At 50.3% G+C, this 12,599-nt stretch overlaps 6 protein-coding genes across 6 annotated transcripts; 4 read left to right on the forward strand and 2 right to left on the reverse strand.

Annotated features, from left to right (window-relative positions):
• Positions 1 to 569: 569 nt before the first annotated feature.
• On the forward strand, positions 570 to 2,814 carry AKAW2_10741S (putative C6 transcription factor; the record flags this gene model as incomplete). The annotated part of the gene is made up of 4 exons (XM_041690557.1): positions 570 to 684; positions 793 to 925; positions 1,010 to 2,085; positions 2,159 to 2,814. The coding sequence occupies 4 exons, from the start codon at positions 570 to 572 to the stop codon at positions 2,812 to 2,814; spliced, it is 1,980 nt and encodes a 659-aa protein (XP_041537461.1).
• Positions 2,815 to 2,927: 113 nt separating this feature from the next.
• AKAW2_10742A (uncharacterized protein) lies at positions 2,928 to 3,821 on the reverse strand (the record flags this gene model as incomplete). Its single annotated transcript, XM_041690568.1, has 1 exon — positions 2,928 to 3,821. One exon carries the CDS (start codon positions 3,819 to 3,821, stop codon positions 2,928 to 2,930), a length of 894 nt encoding a protein of 297 aa, XP_041537462.1.
• A 557-nt stretch (positions 3,822 to 4,378) lies between these two features.
• On the reverse strand, positions 4,379 to 5,836 carry AKAW2_10743A (uncharacterized protein; the record flags this gene model as incomplete). The annotated part of the gene is made up of 1 exon (XM_041690579.1): positions 4,379 to 5,836. One exon carries the CDS (start codon positions 5,834 to 5,836, stop codon positions 4,379 to 4,381), a length of 1,458 nt encoding a protein of 485 aa, XP_041537463.1.
• Positions 5,837 to 6,107: 271 nt separating this feature from the next.
• AKAW2_10744S (uncharacterized protein) lies at positions 6,108 to 8,452 on the forward strand (the record flags this gene model as incomplete). The annotated part of the gene is made up of 3 exons (XM_041690590.1): positions 6,108 to 6,878; positions 6,935 to 8,348; positions 8,400 to 8,452. The coding sequence occupies 3 exons, from the start codon at positions 6,108 to 6,110 to the stop codon at positions 8,450 to 8,452; spliced, it is 2,238 nt and encodes a 745-aa protein (XP_041537464.1).
• Positions 8,453 to 9,121: 669 nt separating this feature from the next.
• On the forward strand, positions 9,122 to 10,150 carry AKAW2_10745S (isoflavone reductase family protein; the record flags this gene model as incomplete). Its single annotated transcript, XM_041690601.1, has 1 exon — positions 9,122 to 10,150. The coding sequence occupies one exon, from the start codon at positions 9,122 to 9,124 to the stop codon at positions 10,148 to 10,150; it is 1,029 nt and encodes a 342-aa protein (XP_041537465.1).
• A 1,529-nt stretch (positions 10,151 to 11,679) lies between these two features.
• On the forward strand, positions 11,680 to 12,473 carry AKAW2_10746S (uncharacterized protein; the record flags this gene model as incomplete). Its single annotated transcript, XM_041690612.1, has 3 exons — positions 11,680 to 11,765; positions 12,026 to 12,132; positions 12,199 to 12,473. The coding sequence occupies 3 exons, from the start codon at positions 11,680 to 11,682 to the stop codon at positions 12,471 to 12,473; spliced, it is 468 nt and encodes a 155-aa protein (XP_041537466.1).
• Positions 12,474 to 12,599: the final 126 nt, after the last annotated feature.

The following is a 12,599-nucleotide window of genomic DNA, read 5'->3' on the forward strand; positions in this document are numbered from 1 at the left end:
TGAGACGGTCGGGGGTAATTGAGCCGTGGATACCGACTGGCGGTGCCCCGCATTCCCCAGATCCCGTGTCTGTTGCTGGTCTGGAGAGAAAACAGTGAGACTTGAAAGTAGTTTGCAGCTCGTCCAGTTGGATTTGCTGTATGTCTGTAGATATTAAGAGGTTTAAATAGTATAGAGTATACCTATCTGTCGAATTGAGCAAATTTAAGATTTTATGGATCGGGTTCACAATGACAATGGGGAAGAAATGCTCGTGTCTTGGAAATCCCCAATGGCGCCAAATTGAAGCGGGGTATGCCGCCATCGCCAGATTTGTCTGTCTCCATCCCACTCACTTTTCATCTCCCTCATCGTTGAAGTTTTCTTTCCTCGCATCTCTGCCTCCCTCTGGACCCTTCAGTGGATATTGATTGTTCCGCCGCAACTAGTTCGAACAGACAAAGCAACACTATCTGGCTAGCTTGACATTAATCTATTGGACTTGGTCCGTCCCCACTATTGTCAATCCCATATTGGCTGCAGAATACCGGAGCATCCCCGATCAATTCTTAGTCCATGATCGAGCAACCATGAAGCGCTCCTCGCAAGATGCCGACTTGGAGGCCCCACGGCCACATGAACGTCGACCCTCTCTAGTTCCTGACGGACGCCCTGCGCCACCCAAGATCTCCAAGGCCCGCGCTTGTGAGTACTCAAAAGGCCGAACTGCAACCGAGGCCCAAGCAGTTAGCTTCAAGGTGTGCTTGGGCTTGATGTAATTAGAAGTATGAAGCTGATGCTTGGGATATATAGGCGCAGAGTGTAAGCGTCATAAAATACGCTGCGAGTTCAAATCAGGAGAGGCGAGTTGCACCAAATGCATTCGCAGCGGGATCAAATGTGTGGTCAATGACTTCTCCCAGAAGTTCGTCGACGATGATGTGATGTGAGTCTCCTGCTATATTTAGGGTTTCGTTGAGGGATTTGTGGAGTACAAGAGCTAATTCCGACTCTTCTGCGCTGGGTACAGGTGGAAATCACAAGCATCGGCTACGATACAACAGCTTCAGGCGGCAGTCTCGCATCTTCTACAACAAGGAGGTCTGCCAGACTTATCGACCTTCATCTCTGGTGACAGCCACAACGGCCCCAGTCCTGTCGGCTCTCAGTCGGAACGTCGCTTCTCATCTGAGGCATCACCCACTGACGTCAAACCCCGAGAGCCGGGTATTGTTATGGATGTGACCCGAGAGCCTTCCCAAGAACCAGACTTACAAGACCGAGAGCTAGTACCAGCACCAATGCGCAGTTTATACGAGGTCACGAAGCTCCGCAATCTGCGGAATAACCCCATAGAACAGCCGAAGCTGACGCTTCTGGAGGAGGACTTCATCTCCAGAGGGCTGACCTCGCTTCATGAAGCCGAAGAGCTGTTTGCCTACTTTAGCAGGACTATGAACCAGCTTCTCTGGGGAGGGATAGTCTTGGTGCATCGTGATCTCACCTCTGTTCGGCGAGCATCGACGTTACTGTCAGCAGCTGTTCTAACTGTCGCTGCCCTCCATATACCGAATCGAACCGAGACTCTCAACCGTTGCTACAATGAGTATGTATCGCTTGTGTCGAGCATGTCGTTGACAAGGGCTCATACACTTGATGACATTCGCGCTCTCTGCGTCGGAGCGTTCTGGTTATCCGAACTAAGTTGGAAACTTTCTGGGCATGCTGTTCGAATCGCGACGGAATTGGGCCTTCACCAAAGCTATCATAAGCTAATGCGTGGTCACAACGATCAGTATGAGCGCGCTCAGCTCTGGTATCTTCTGTATGTGTGTGACCATCATTTCAGCATCGCCTACGGGCGTCCACCAGTCATCCATGAGGATGCAGCAATCAAGAACTACGAATCGTTTCTCCAGTCACCAATGGTAGTACCCGGAGATATTAGGCTACTAGCACAAGTTGCCTTGTTTATGATCCTGACCGAAGCGTATCGGACATTCGGGACCGACACAGAGCAAGCCCTTACCGAAGAGGACTTTGGGCAGTTACGCGTCTACAATGTTGCTATAGACCAATGGCGGCTATTGTGGCAACCCCGATCTGGTACGTGCTTTACAAGATCTGCTTGGATTAAAAATCATTTTGAAAGACTAATTGTCGTGACTTTGACCTGCAGCCGATAGCCCTTATGTCCGAACATATCCCTCGAAAGGGGTTGTGCTTCACTACCACTTTGCCAAATTTCAACTCAACTCACTCTCGCTGCGAGCCTTGTCTCCGACTAACACCCCGGTGTTCTCTATGGACCGCAAAGAGTCGGCTAATATTGCCATCTCGTCTGCTATGGCTTGTTTGAATATGGTATTGGAAGAGCCAGATATTCGCGACGCCATTGTTGGAGTTCCGATTTTCACCCACACGATGGTCACATTCTCCGCCGTGTTCCTCTTGAAAGTTGCAATAAACTGGAACTCTGCGTATCTCAGTCTCGACGGCCGCCAGGTGCGACGTCTGGTCGAGAGGGTGATTGAGCTGTTGAACTGTGTCTCTGCAGGGGAGAGACATCTGACGAGACATATTGCCCGGGGCCTTGGTAAGATGTTGGAGCGCTTCGACTCTTGGGACGCATGGCAAGCAGGAGGGGCACCTGTTGTAGCATCTGGGGGTGCTGAGCGAGCAGGTAGTAGTGATGTTCCTGGGGGTGCCAATGCCATGGCCCAGGGGTTTCCCCCACCGGATTTGATCTATGATATGGTTGGTACATACGGGTTTGGATTGGATGAAAACCTCCTAGATCCTAGCATGGCTAGTTTCGAATTCTTAGCACAATGAGTCATGCCCTGATATTATGGGCTGTAAGAGTTAGACTATTGAGGTCACAGTACATCGTAATCTGGATTACTTAATATAGATAGAGGACTATAGGAGACCACCTTCCGGCCAAATCAAGGTGCTTCCACATCTGCCTCGTCTCCACTAGAGACATCATGAACAGTTGCAGAAAATGCTTGGCTACGCCCCCGACTCTGTCTCTGGGCTTTCTTGCCTGTCGCCTTGGTGAGAATATCTTTCACCTGCTCGAGGGAATACCCGAGCTCCGCTTCAATGGCTGCTCTATACTCCTTTTTCAGCTGCCTCTTCTGCCTCTCCTCCTCAAGAAGGCGCTGCTCTTCCGCCAACTTATAGTCTTCAATAGCAGCGCGCCGAATCTTGTTCTCGTGAATGAAACGTTCGCGTTCTTCGAATTTCCGTCGAATCTCTTCGTCGTGCAGCTCTTTCCTAATCCGGGCCCGCAGTCCCTCCTCTTCTTTCTTCTTCTTCATCTCTTTCCATTCCTTTTCGCGTAACGCAGCTTTAATTTCTTCTTTCCTCTTGGATTGCTCCTCGGCTCGTCTTTCGGCTCTCTTCAGGTTTGTTCGCTCCTCTTCTCTTTCCATCTCATCCAGTCTCTTTAATCGCTCCGAAATCTTGTTTTCGAACTCTCGTTCACTCTCTATGTCCAATTTGAGTTTATGAAGACGCAAGTCTTCCTCCAGCCGGTCTATGTCTTTTTGCTGTCTGCGGATTTCACGGTCCAGCTTTGTGTCAGATGAGTGCACATCGACTACGGTAACCTCTGGACGGTATGATGTGTCGTGATGGATGGTGCCTGTTGCTCGGGGCCGTTGATGACGATATGGGAGATCAGTATCTGATTCTGAATCCGTGAGCAACAACCGGCGCCTTTGGACCGACCGTCGCTTCGAGGGAGATTTATAACGCGGATCAGACGGAAAACGTCCAGTAACGGGGCTTTGTCGACCAGGTTCGACAGGCCTTATGTCCTTGGATTGCCCCATATTCGATCTGGGAATCTTCTCAAAGACCCGATCAACTTTGGCTGTAGCCCAAGCCTCAGTCGCCTCGGATGCAGAAGTCACGTCGATGCGAGCTGCACAGCAGTTGTTCGTAACCTACAGAGTTGCTGTTTTGGTGGAAGCTGGAAAGCAGAATACCCCCAGGCGGGCGATTTGGCGCCCAGCGCGGCACAGGCAAGCAGCCGGCACTTGCACGGGCCTTTTGCCTAGCCTTGCTGGAACTATTGCGGGCAGAGTGGCTGTACTGCAGAATTGGCCTATAGCAGATTGCTAGTCCCCAGCCTCGCGCAATTTTGCCAATCAGAGGTTACTCAGGTAGTTGGGAATGTCACGATAGTATCCTTAGCGCTGACATGCATGCCTGCATTGAATCAGACCTAGAGGATACTAATCACTAGCCTTGGTCACCACCCGCGCTTCTCTACATATTCTACGGGTCTTTAGTGAGGGATTGTTGTCAAGTCACCGCCACCTCATGTGTCGTCGAATTTTATTACAGTCTTCCAAATGTACCTCTTCACCTGCTATATGCTATAAACTTATGCGCTGAGCTTCTTGTTGACATCCCGATTCGCCAACTGTGTGGACTTCATTGTCATCCCAAAGAAATCGAGGAGAGCAGCCAGGATCTGGATCAAGGTTACCAATGAAGGATAGCGCGATAAAAGCACCAGCACCTTTTCAGGGCTTTCTGTACTTTCACTCCCTTTGCCATTTCTTGGTCTGGCTGGTCCATTCGCTCTTTCTGGAGCCACCGAACTGGTATTTGCGTGCAGTACTATTCTGGATGCCTGTAATCCTTCTTGGTCAACAGTTTGTGGTGTTCGAAAGATGTGCACAGCACGTCCGAGCTTTGAAATGCACGCGTCTACTGGATCATCTGCATCGCAGGTCTCTCTGACATCTACTAACGTTTCTGAGGAAGAAGACGAGTTGGAATTTGATGACCGCGCCGACTCAGTAGGGCTCCCGGAATCTACTGAACCAGGCAAAATGCCCTGTAGATAACCCGTATATGAGTCTTCAAGCATGCTCTGGGCATGCTGAACGTTGACCGGTGCCGTGTTGGAAGTGTTATCGTTACTCTCTGCGAAAGATATCGGCAAAGCAGCAGGGATCTGCACCGGAATGCGAAGGCAATTTTCTCTTTCCATAACCATGGGAAGATCCCGTACAAGACCATCTAGACGAGGACCTGAAGGCTGCGTCACAACATTTGGATACACGAGAATATCACTGGATGCCTCATCACTTTCACGACGGGATGGGAACCTCAACTGACGGGCCTTTTCTTTGAATCGGTTCCTGCCCTTTTGTAGCTTTCCTTTGATCTGAACCCGCATGAGGAAGGGCGTCCCCTCATGCTGGAAAGCAAAAGCTGTGTGGATCATATTGCTATGGATGGATTGAGACTCAGGGTCCCCCTCGCGTAGCTCCCACTTTATGGTGCGGTATTCTGAATCGGTCTTTTGCGCAGGGCGCAGATTACCTGTGAATGTCCACCGGCTATCGTAAGTAATCGACTTCTCGCTATCGACACCGACACCACCACCGCCGTTTCCGAGTATATTAACTTGAGGCGCAAGGTGCAAGATCTTTTTCTTGATCACATTCTTTGGTTCTCCGCTAAGATATTTGGGCCCGTAGTGATCGGTCAGATGGAGGCGTACAGGCTTATCCAGATCTAGCTGGTGCTTGGGGGCGCCTTGCAAAGTAATTTTGACCGTGGCACTCAGTAGCCTACAGTCTGCGGGCTGATCGAACGAGAGATCCATGTAAACGATGCCCGCAGGTCTCAATGCCTCGCCCAAGCATCCCCACTTCGACTGGGACGTTCGAAGTCGGCAGTCGGCGCGTGCTTTGCCGACTTTGCGGTGGCACACGCTGGAGTCCTGAAGATTGTCAAGCTCGAGATATTTTCGACCATATCGCCGCGCGTAAGTCGGCTGCGAGTCCCGACCGGAGGTGATCGATGAAGTTTTGGTGGTCCCCGACATAATCTGGGTGATGAGAGCAGAATGCCAAACCCCCAGCCCCCCACGAACGTCAACATTGATTAAATAGTAAGGGAGCTTACAGCCAGTTAGCGGGTTGTTGGGTGCCGCCTGGCACTGCCACCGGACAAACCACTCAGAGGGAGGCGCTAATGCAGACACTCAAGACGAGGCTGAATTATCTCCTTAAATACGAACTTATCTAAATTACTCGTGGGCCTCCTGCTGATTGCTGTTGCCGCGCTATTGCTTCGCCAACAAGTACTCTTTAAAAATGAACGACATTCGGGAAAGGTCCACCTTCGCTCGAGGAAGACGATCTGGAGATCGGAAAGACATCTTCAACCGCTTTTCTTGGGATGAGCGAGCGGTTCATGAGAGTGCGCACGGTACCCTCGCTGTTCCTGAAAGGAATGCTCATATCTTCCGTGCGGAGCCCGCTCGCTCTGGAGAAGTAATTGTCGTTCGTAATGCTGCAGCGCATAACAACGATAATGTGATTCCTTCACCAGATACCTTTCCTAGGGTACTACCATTATCACAGGATGAACCACAAAATATTAATTCTAACATCTGGACTCCTTCATCAACAAAAGACACGACCATACATTATGAGATGGATATTGTGGAGGACGTGGGAAGTTTACTAGAGGAATTCTCACGACTAAAAAGACTAGGCAATTTCCAGGAAGCGGAACAATACTTTCAAGTTTCTCTAAGTGCTTTCATGGACTTATCGCCAGTCACAATTGAGTTCGCAGACATGCTAGTCGAACAGGGTTCATATAGGCGTTTACATCGCGTTCTGTTGCAGCACCAACAGCAGGAGCTAAGTACCTCTGACGGCATCTCAAGCCTGCAGGAGGGTAGCCCAGCCAAATTCCTGTACCAAGCAAACTTGCACCTCTTACGGGATTTCGCGTTCATACAGTCCCACGGGTTTCTGGACGAGGCATATGGAACGGTCCGATCCTTGGAGCGCCAAATGCGTTCCTTAAGGCGACGAAGGAGAAAAGACCCGAATCGTGACCTGGACTCGGCTGAAGTAAGAGTGTCTCAAGAGAGTTCCCGGGAGAAGAGCAATACTAAGAGTATAGGCAGGTGCAGGTTGTCCGTTATGCTCTCTTGATTCTATCGCAAGTTGAGCGAGAAACCGATCTGATCCCAGAACATGAATTTAATTTTTGGTCTAATTGGCACTATTTGTACAGTGTTCTCGTGACTGAGGGGCGAATATGGGATGTGCGAGACCTAATGCTCGCTTCTATCCAAGCGGAAGGTGCAGCAAATACTTGGAACCTGATATTCGGAGCAGAACTTGGTTCTTCCAACGAGCCGTTCCGCAAGCTGATGGACGACTGGTGTTTGCATCGGTATGATGAGTCAACATATCTTGCCATTCTGGATATTCTAGTATCTCTGAGTCGCAGTTTGTCTTCATGGTCTATTTCGATACCAGAAAGACAGGACCTGCTCACTGCTCAACGGTGCCTCCAATATGCCCAAGCCCTTGCAACATGCCTCAAAGAGAACAACCCGCAGCTGGTAAAATCTCGTCCATACCTACAGTGGGTTCTTGCTGAAGCGGAATTGGAGCGGAAACTTCTACTCAATGCCTCAGATCTGCGAGACCACCTTGACAAATATCCAGGCCTGACAATATGGAGGAATTGTATTCCCATTTATCTCCCAATCAAGACGGAGAACCCAAAGTGGACGGCACACCTAGACGCGGGACGGAACTATGATCTTCTTGAAACCGTTCTTCAGACAGCACAGGACCTGCATGACTACAGAACTGAGGTTTTATGCCTGGGTGAGCTCATTTATCGCTCGGTACACACGAGCGAAAGGTTAGCTCGGCTTTCCGATGTCCAGAAGACCATCCAGGGGGATCATCTCGGCTATCGGCAGACTTTTCTATCGGGGTTTCTTCTTGCAGACTCTGAACAAGATTGTAAACTTCTTTTAGATGGCCTGAGGAAAATCCGGGAATCAAAACGATCCTCGAAATCTATCTATTCTCTGAGTGACTGGTGTGCGATCGTCATCGAACGGGCTGTTGCACAACGCGTTGCCGAAGATCTATCGCGTTCGGATGAAGCTTTCCAAGACACTAAGGAGGGCTTCTCTACCTACCTCCCGCAGTACATAAAAGATCGGTTGGAGGCGCTCGGCCTGGATAAGGTCTACCTAACGCCCTCAAGGACTGGAAAGCCACACGATCCTGAAATACGACAACGCAGTATTACAGATGTTCCTACATCGAAACAGGATACCCCACCCCCCGTTCCATTTGAGAGTTTGAGTGACGAAGAACATGGGCAATCCAAGTCACTATTCCCTCTGCAGCGACCAGGGCGCACGTACACAGGATCTGGGGAAAGCGATAGTGATGATGACGAGTATACCACCGACAGCAGCTTCGACACAGCTAGATCAGATGATGGTTGGTTGGATGATGAGCAGGGCCATTCGACATCGCTTGTTCGTAGGACTCAGCGATTTGGACCAAGTGAGTAAATGTTTTGATTTAATCTGCAGGATCATTACTAACCTTATGTAGTTTCTAGGAGTGCGACTGTTGAAGATGTCAGTAGTAGCATATATGAGGAATGAGCGTGGGACTATGGGTTGTGTAATTTTAAGCATAGTATGTTTGGCAATTAGATTATATCTAGTAAAGAAAAATCTCCTCTTTTTGAAGGGTTCGACACAAAAGTCTCTGTTAAAGTGAGCCGGATTTGTAGACGAACGGAGTACACGTCCTCTATATCTCTACAATGATATTGACTGTGTCATCTATTCGATAGATCTCTGGGGATGCATAAACATAGATAAATATACACAATCAATGCAAGAACTTCCCCTTTTCACATGGGCCAGGTAAACAGATCCAGGTAATAGATTGAGAGCACACCTCTATGTCTAGTACTGTACAAAGCAAATGTTTGACTAGTTTGCAGTGAATACAAACAGCTCCTCCTGATCACAGTCCACCAATAATCGCATGTGATTTCAGTTTGTCCTGTTTGCCAGTGACGTAGAGCGATGGTGTTGCAGCTCGTTCTACACCCCATTGAGCACGATATTCATCCATCTGATGCATGTATATGTCCGATTGAGGAAAGATGAGAAGGAATGCAAACATTTAGTACCCAGTCCTACAAATTTCTTGGTCTACCATAGATGAAGTATAAAGCATAAAGCAGAGTATCTCGCTCTAGCCTTCATACTTCCAATTCATCTCACATCCCAACAACACTACTCATTCCTACAGTATACAAAATGGCATCTCCCCAACCCACCACTCTCCCAATCGTAGCCATCGCCGGCGCAACCGGCCACCTAGGCAAACACGTCGCCTCAGCCTTCCTCACATCCAACCTACGCAACCGCTTCTCCGAAATCATCCTTCTTTCGCGACAAGGTAGCCACCACAATACTACACCACCAACCGACCTCCTCGACGACAGCCCCAAACTCACCATCCGCACCTACACCGAAGATTCCATCCCCAGCATCACCCGCGCCCTCCAGGGCGCTACCATCCTTATCAACACCATCGGCCCCTCTGGCCACTCCTTCAAAGAGAAACTCCTCCACGCCATCCCCCAATCCTCCATCCAGGTGTACTTCCCCTCCGAATTCGGGGTGAATCACTACGTGCACGACTTCCCGCATCGAGAATGGGACGCGAAGAAGAAACATATGGCGCTGGCGGAGCAGCTACTTCTACTTAATACCCAAGACCCAAGCCCCAAGAAGGTGAAGATCTGTCGTGTCTTCTGTGGGTTGTTCCTGGAGGATAGTATCGGGCCGTGGTTTGGGTTTGATACGAAGCGTGGACGGTATGAGTGTGTTGGGAGTAGTAGTAGTAGTAGTGAGGTGAAAGTGTCGTTTACTTCACTGGGGGATGTCGGGAGGTGTGTGGCTGCGTTGGCGAGTTTGGGGAGGGATGAGGTGCCTGAGGTGGTGCATGTTGCTGGGGATAGTAGGAGTGTTAAGGAGATTGCGGAGGTTATGGGGGAGTTTGGTGGTGGTGAGATTGACGTGGTGGAGATTGGGTTGGAAGGGTATAAGAGGGAGGTGTTGGAGGGGATGAAGGAGTCGTGGGATCCGGCGCCGTTTTTGAGGTTTTTGATGGGTGAGGGCAAGATTATGCATACTGCTAGGGATGGGGGTGGGTTGGGGGTTGATCGTGAGTTGGTTAATCCCGGGGAGAGGTTGTGGAAGTGGGAGACGCTGAGGGATTTGGCGAGGAGGGAGGCGGGGAGGCCTTGGGGGGATTATGTGTGGCCGCCGATGAAGCAGTAGTTAGTGGTTTATGTGATGGTTCTGTTGTACGGCAGGTAGTGGTTGCTATTTAGGCTGCGAATGTACGTCTGTTTTGCATATGATGTTGCAGTAGTTGCAGTAAGTGGTGACTGGGGGCTGGACATCGGGTAATTTGCATGTCGCATGTAAGATTGCAGGTTATGATGAATGTATTGGGGAAGCATCAGTGCCGCTGTGGGGGGATCAATCAATCTTGGTCTGTGCTTTTCCAGAAGAACTTCCGCATTGCGTTTAGCCTGCTTGCATGAAGTACGGAGTAACTGGTAAGATTGCAAGCATGTTTTGAAACAGATATTTATGTATGGGGGTATCGATACGCGCAGGATTTCAATCCTGACATCATGATTATTGCTGCTTCTGGTGTCCGGGCCCGTACTTTACTTCTTGCTGCCACGGCCACAGATGGTTTATGAGCACACTCCCTTAGGGTATCATTGTACCTGTCACAAACACCAGAAACACCAGAAACATCCCCCCCTTTTGCCCCGGAGTGTCTGTGCGCGTTCTTTCCCCATCCTGCTTGCTTGTGCTTGTATCTCGCCAGGCACGGTATTTCTCATGTAACCTCTACTTTACTTACCATACCTTGTGCTCACTTCTCTTCTCTTCCTTTTCGGATCTTTGTCTTTTCTCACCCATCCATCCGTTTCTCTCCATCTCGGCCTTTTTTCTCCAGTGTGGATTCTCCGATCCATCCACACACTCTCTCCTCTGTCTTGTCATGCAACACGGTCCGGATCATCACCAAGATAGCAAGAGTCATCGTCATGGATGGATCAACTCCGCCTCAGACCCAACGGATCATCCTCACCCGGGGCTGATTCAATCCATGGTGAGCTGAGGGAAAACCGAGCATCATCAACGCGAAGTTGTGTGGGTGGTACACGCACCCGCCCCCTCTTGTCCACCCTCGGGCGACTCTAAACCCCACGGCCTGTGGTGGCTTATGTCGACGGCCAGCCGCGACAACCAGCGTGCGGGCGGCGCAACTCCAGCTCTCGTTTCTTCTTCTGTCTAGCTCCAACCCTCTTGACTGCCACTGCGCGCTTTTTCTTTGCGCCAGGCAGTGCCCATCCATGCTTGGGGAGGGAGGGTTACTGCTGACTCTCTCCGTCGCTGAAGTAATGCTCACCCATTCCGTCCCTCCCCCCTTCCCTCATGTGCTGGGGGAAAAGGCTACTGCTGCTCTGCTGCTCGTCCACTACCGAGTTCCTCCTGCCTGCCTTGCCCTGCCCTGCCCTGCCCTTTAATTCTCCCTCCTCCCTCCCTCCCTCTCTTTCCCTCTTCTCTCTCTCCCTCTCTCCCTCATCCTTCTCCCGTTTCTTCCCCTCTCACTAGCCCGTTCATTCCCCTTTCGCTTTACTCTTACTGTCCCTGCATTGCGCCTTCCTGGCCTGGGACTCTCTTGACATCTGTATACTTGCGCCATTGACCTGGCCTACTCCTTTATTTCTTAATACACACTCTTAATCTCTCTCTATCCCTAAGCGCCTAACGCGGTCTGAGCTATGTCCACCCGTAAGAGAAAGCAAGAGGCTGAGGAAGAGGAAGAGCTCCAAGCGCTCCCTAGCGACGAGAGCGAGGAAGAAGAAGAGTAAGTCGCTTACTGCATTGCCTGTTGCCAGGTTGTTCGCGAACCTGGGCGCATTCTTTTCCTTACACTCTGCTGGTTCAGCGATCTGCTCTGCTGTCAGTTCACTCTTGGGTGCCCTCTCTGCGCGCATCACTCATTGGTGCTTATTGGTGGCATTCAGTCGCGTTATCCTCTGGCTTGCCTGCACCAACCAGCTGAACCTCATTCACCATTTACCTTTACATTCAATCGATACAATGGCTGATGTGATACTACTACAGATATGAGGACTCTGAAGTAGCCGAGAGCGAGGAAGGAGAGGAAGAGGGAAGCGAAGAAGAGGAGCTTGAAGAAGAAGAGGAGGGTGAAGAGGAACCAGAGGAACAAGGTGAGCTCGCTCTTCTGGTCTCCGATCATGCTACGTATCTCTTACTAACGAGTATTCTCCTCCTAGCAGCTCCTCCGGCTTCCAAGAAGCGAAAGACAGCTCCTGCGCCCGAACAAGAGGAGGAGGAAGAAGAGGGCAAGGAAAATGGCGAAGCTGAAAACGGTGAAGATGAGAATGGCGTTGATGAGGAAGAGGAGGAAGCACCGGAAGGCGAGGAAGACGCCGAGGAAGCTCCTGAAGAGACAGCAAAGACCAGTGCCCCTGCCGCCGCTGCTAGCAAGGCTAAGGCTGGCGATGTACCTAAGGAAGCCGAAGCCGATGCTGCTGCAGAGGAGGAGTGAAGACCTTCCAGCAGGGCGTGATAATGACCCGCCAGTATCGACTGCTGTCGCGCTGGCAATATTTTATTGATAATTTTATGATCATTTGCGCGGATATAGTATCTAATGCACATGCTCCTATATCCT

This window comes from Aspergillus luchuensis, chromosome 1, assembly GCF_016861625.1.
Source record: "Aspergillus luchuensis IFO 4308 DNA, chromosome 1, nearly complete sequence".
In the NCBI taxonomy this organism is placed as follows: domain Eukaryota; kingdom Fungi; phylum Ascomycota; class Eurotiomycetes; order Eurotiales; family Aspergillaceae; genus Aspergillus; species Aspergillus luchuensis.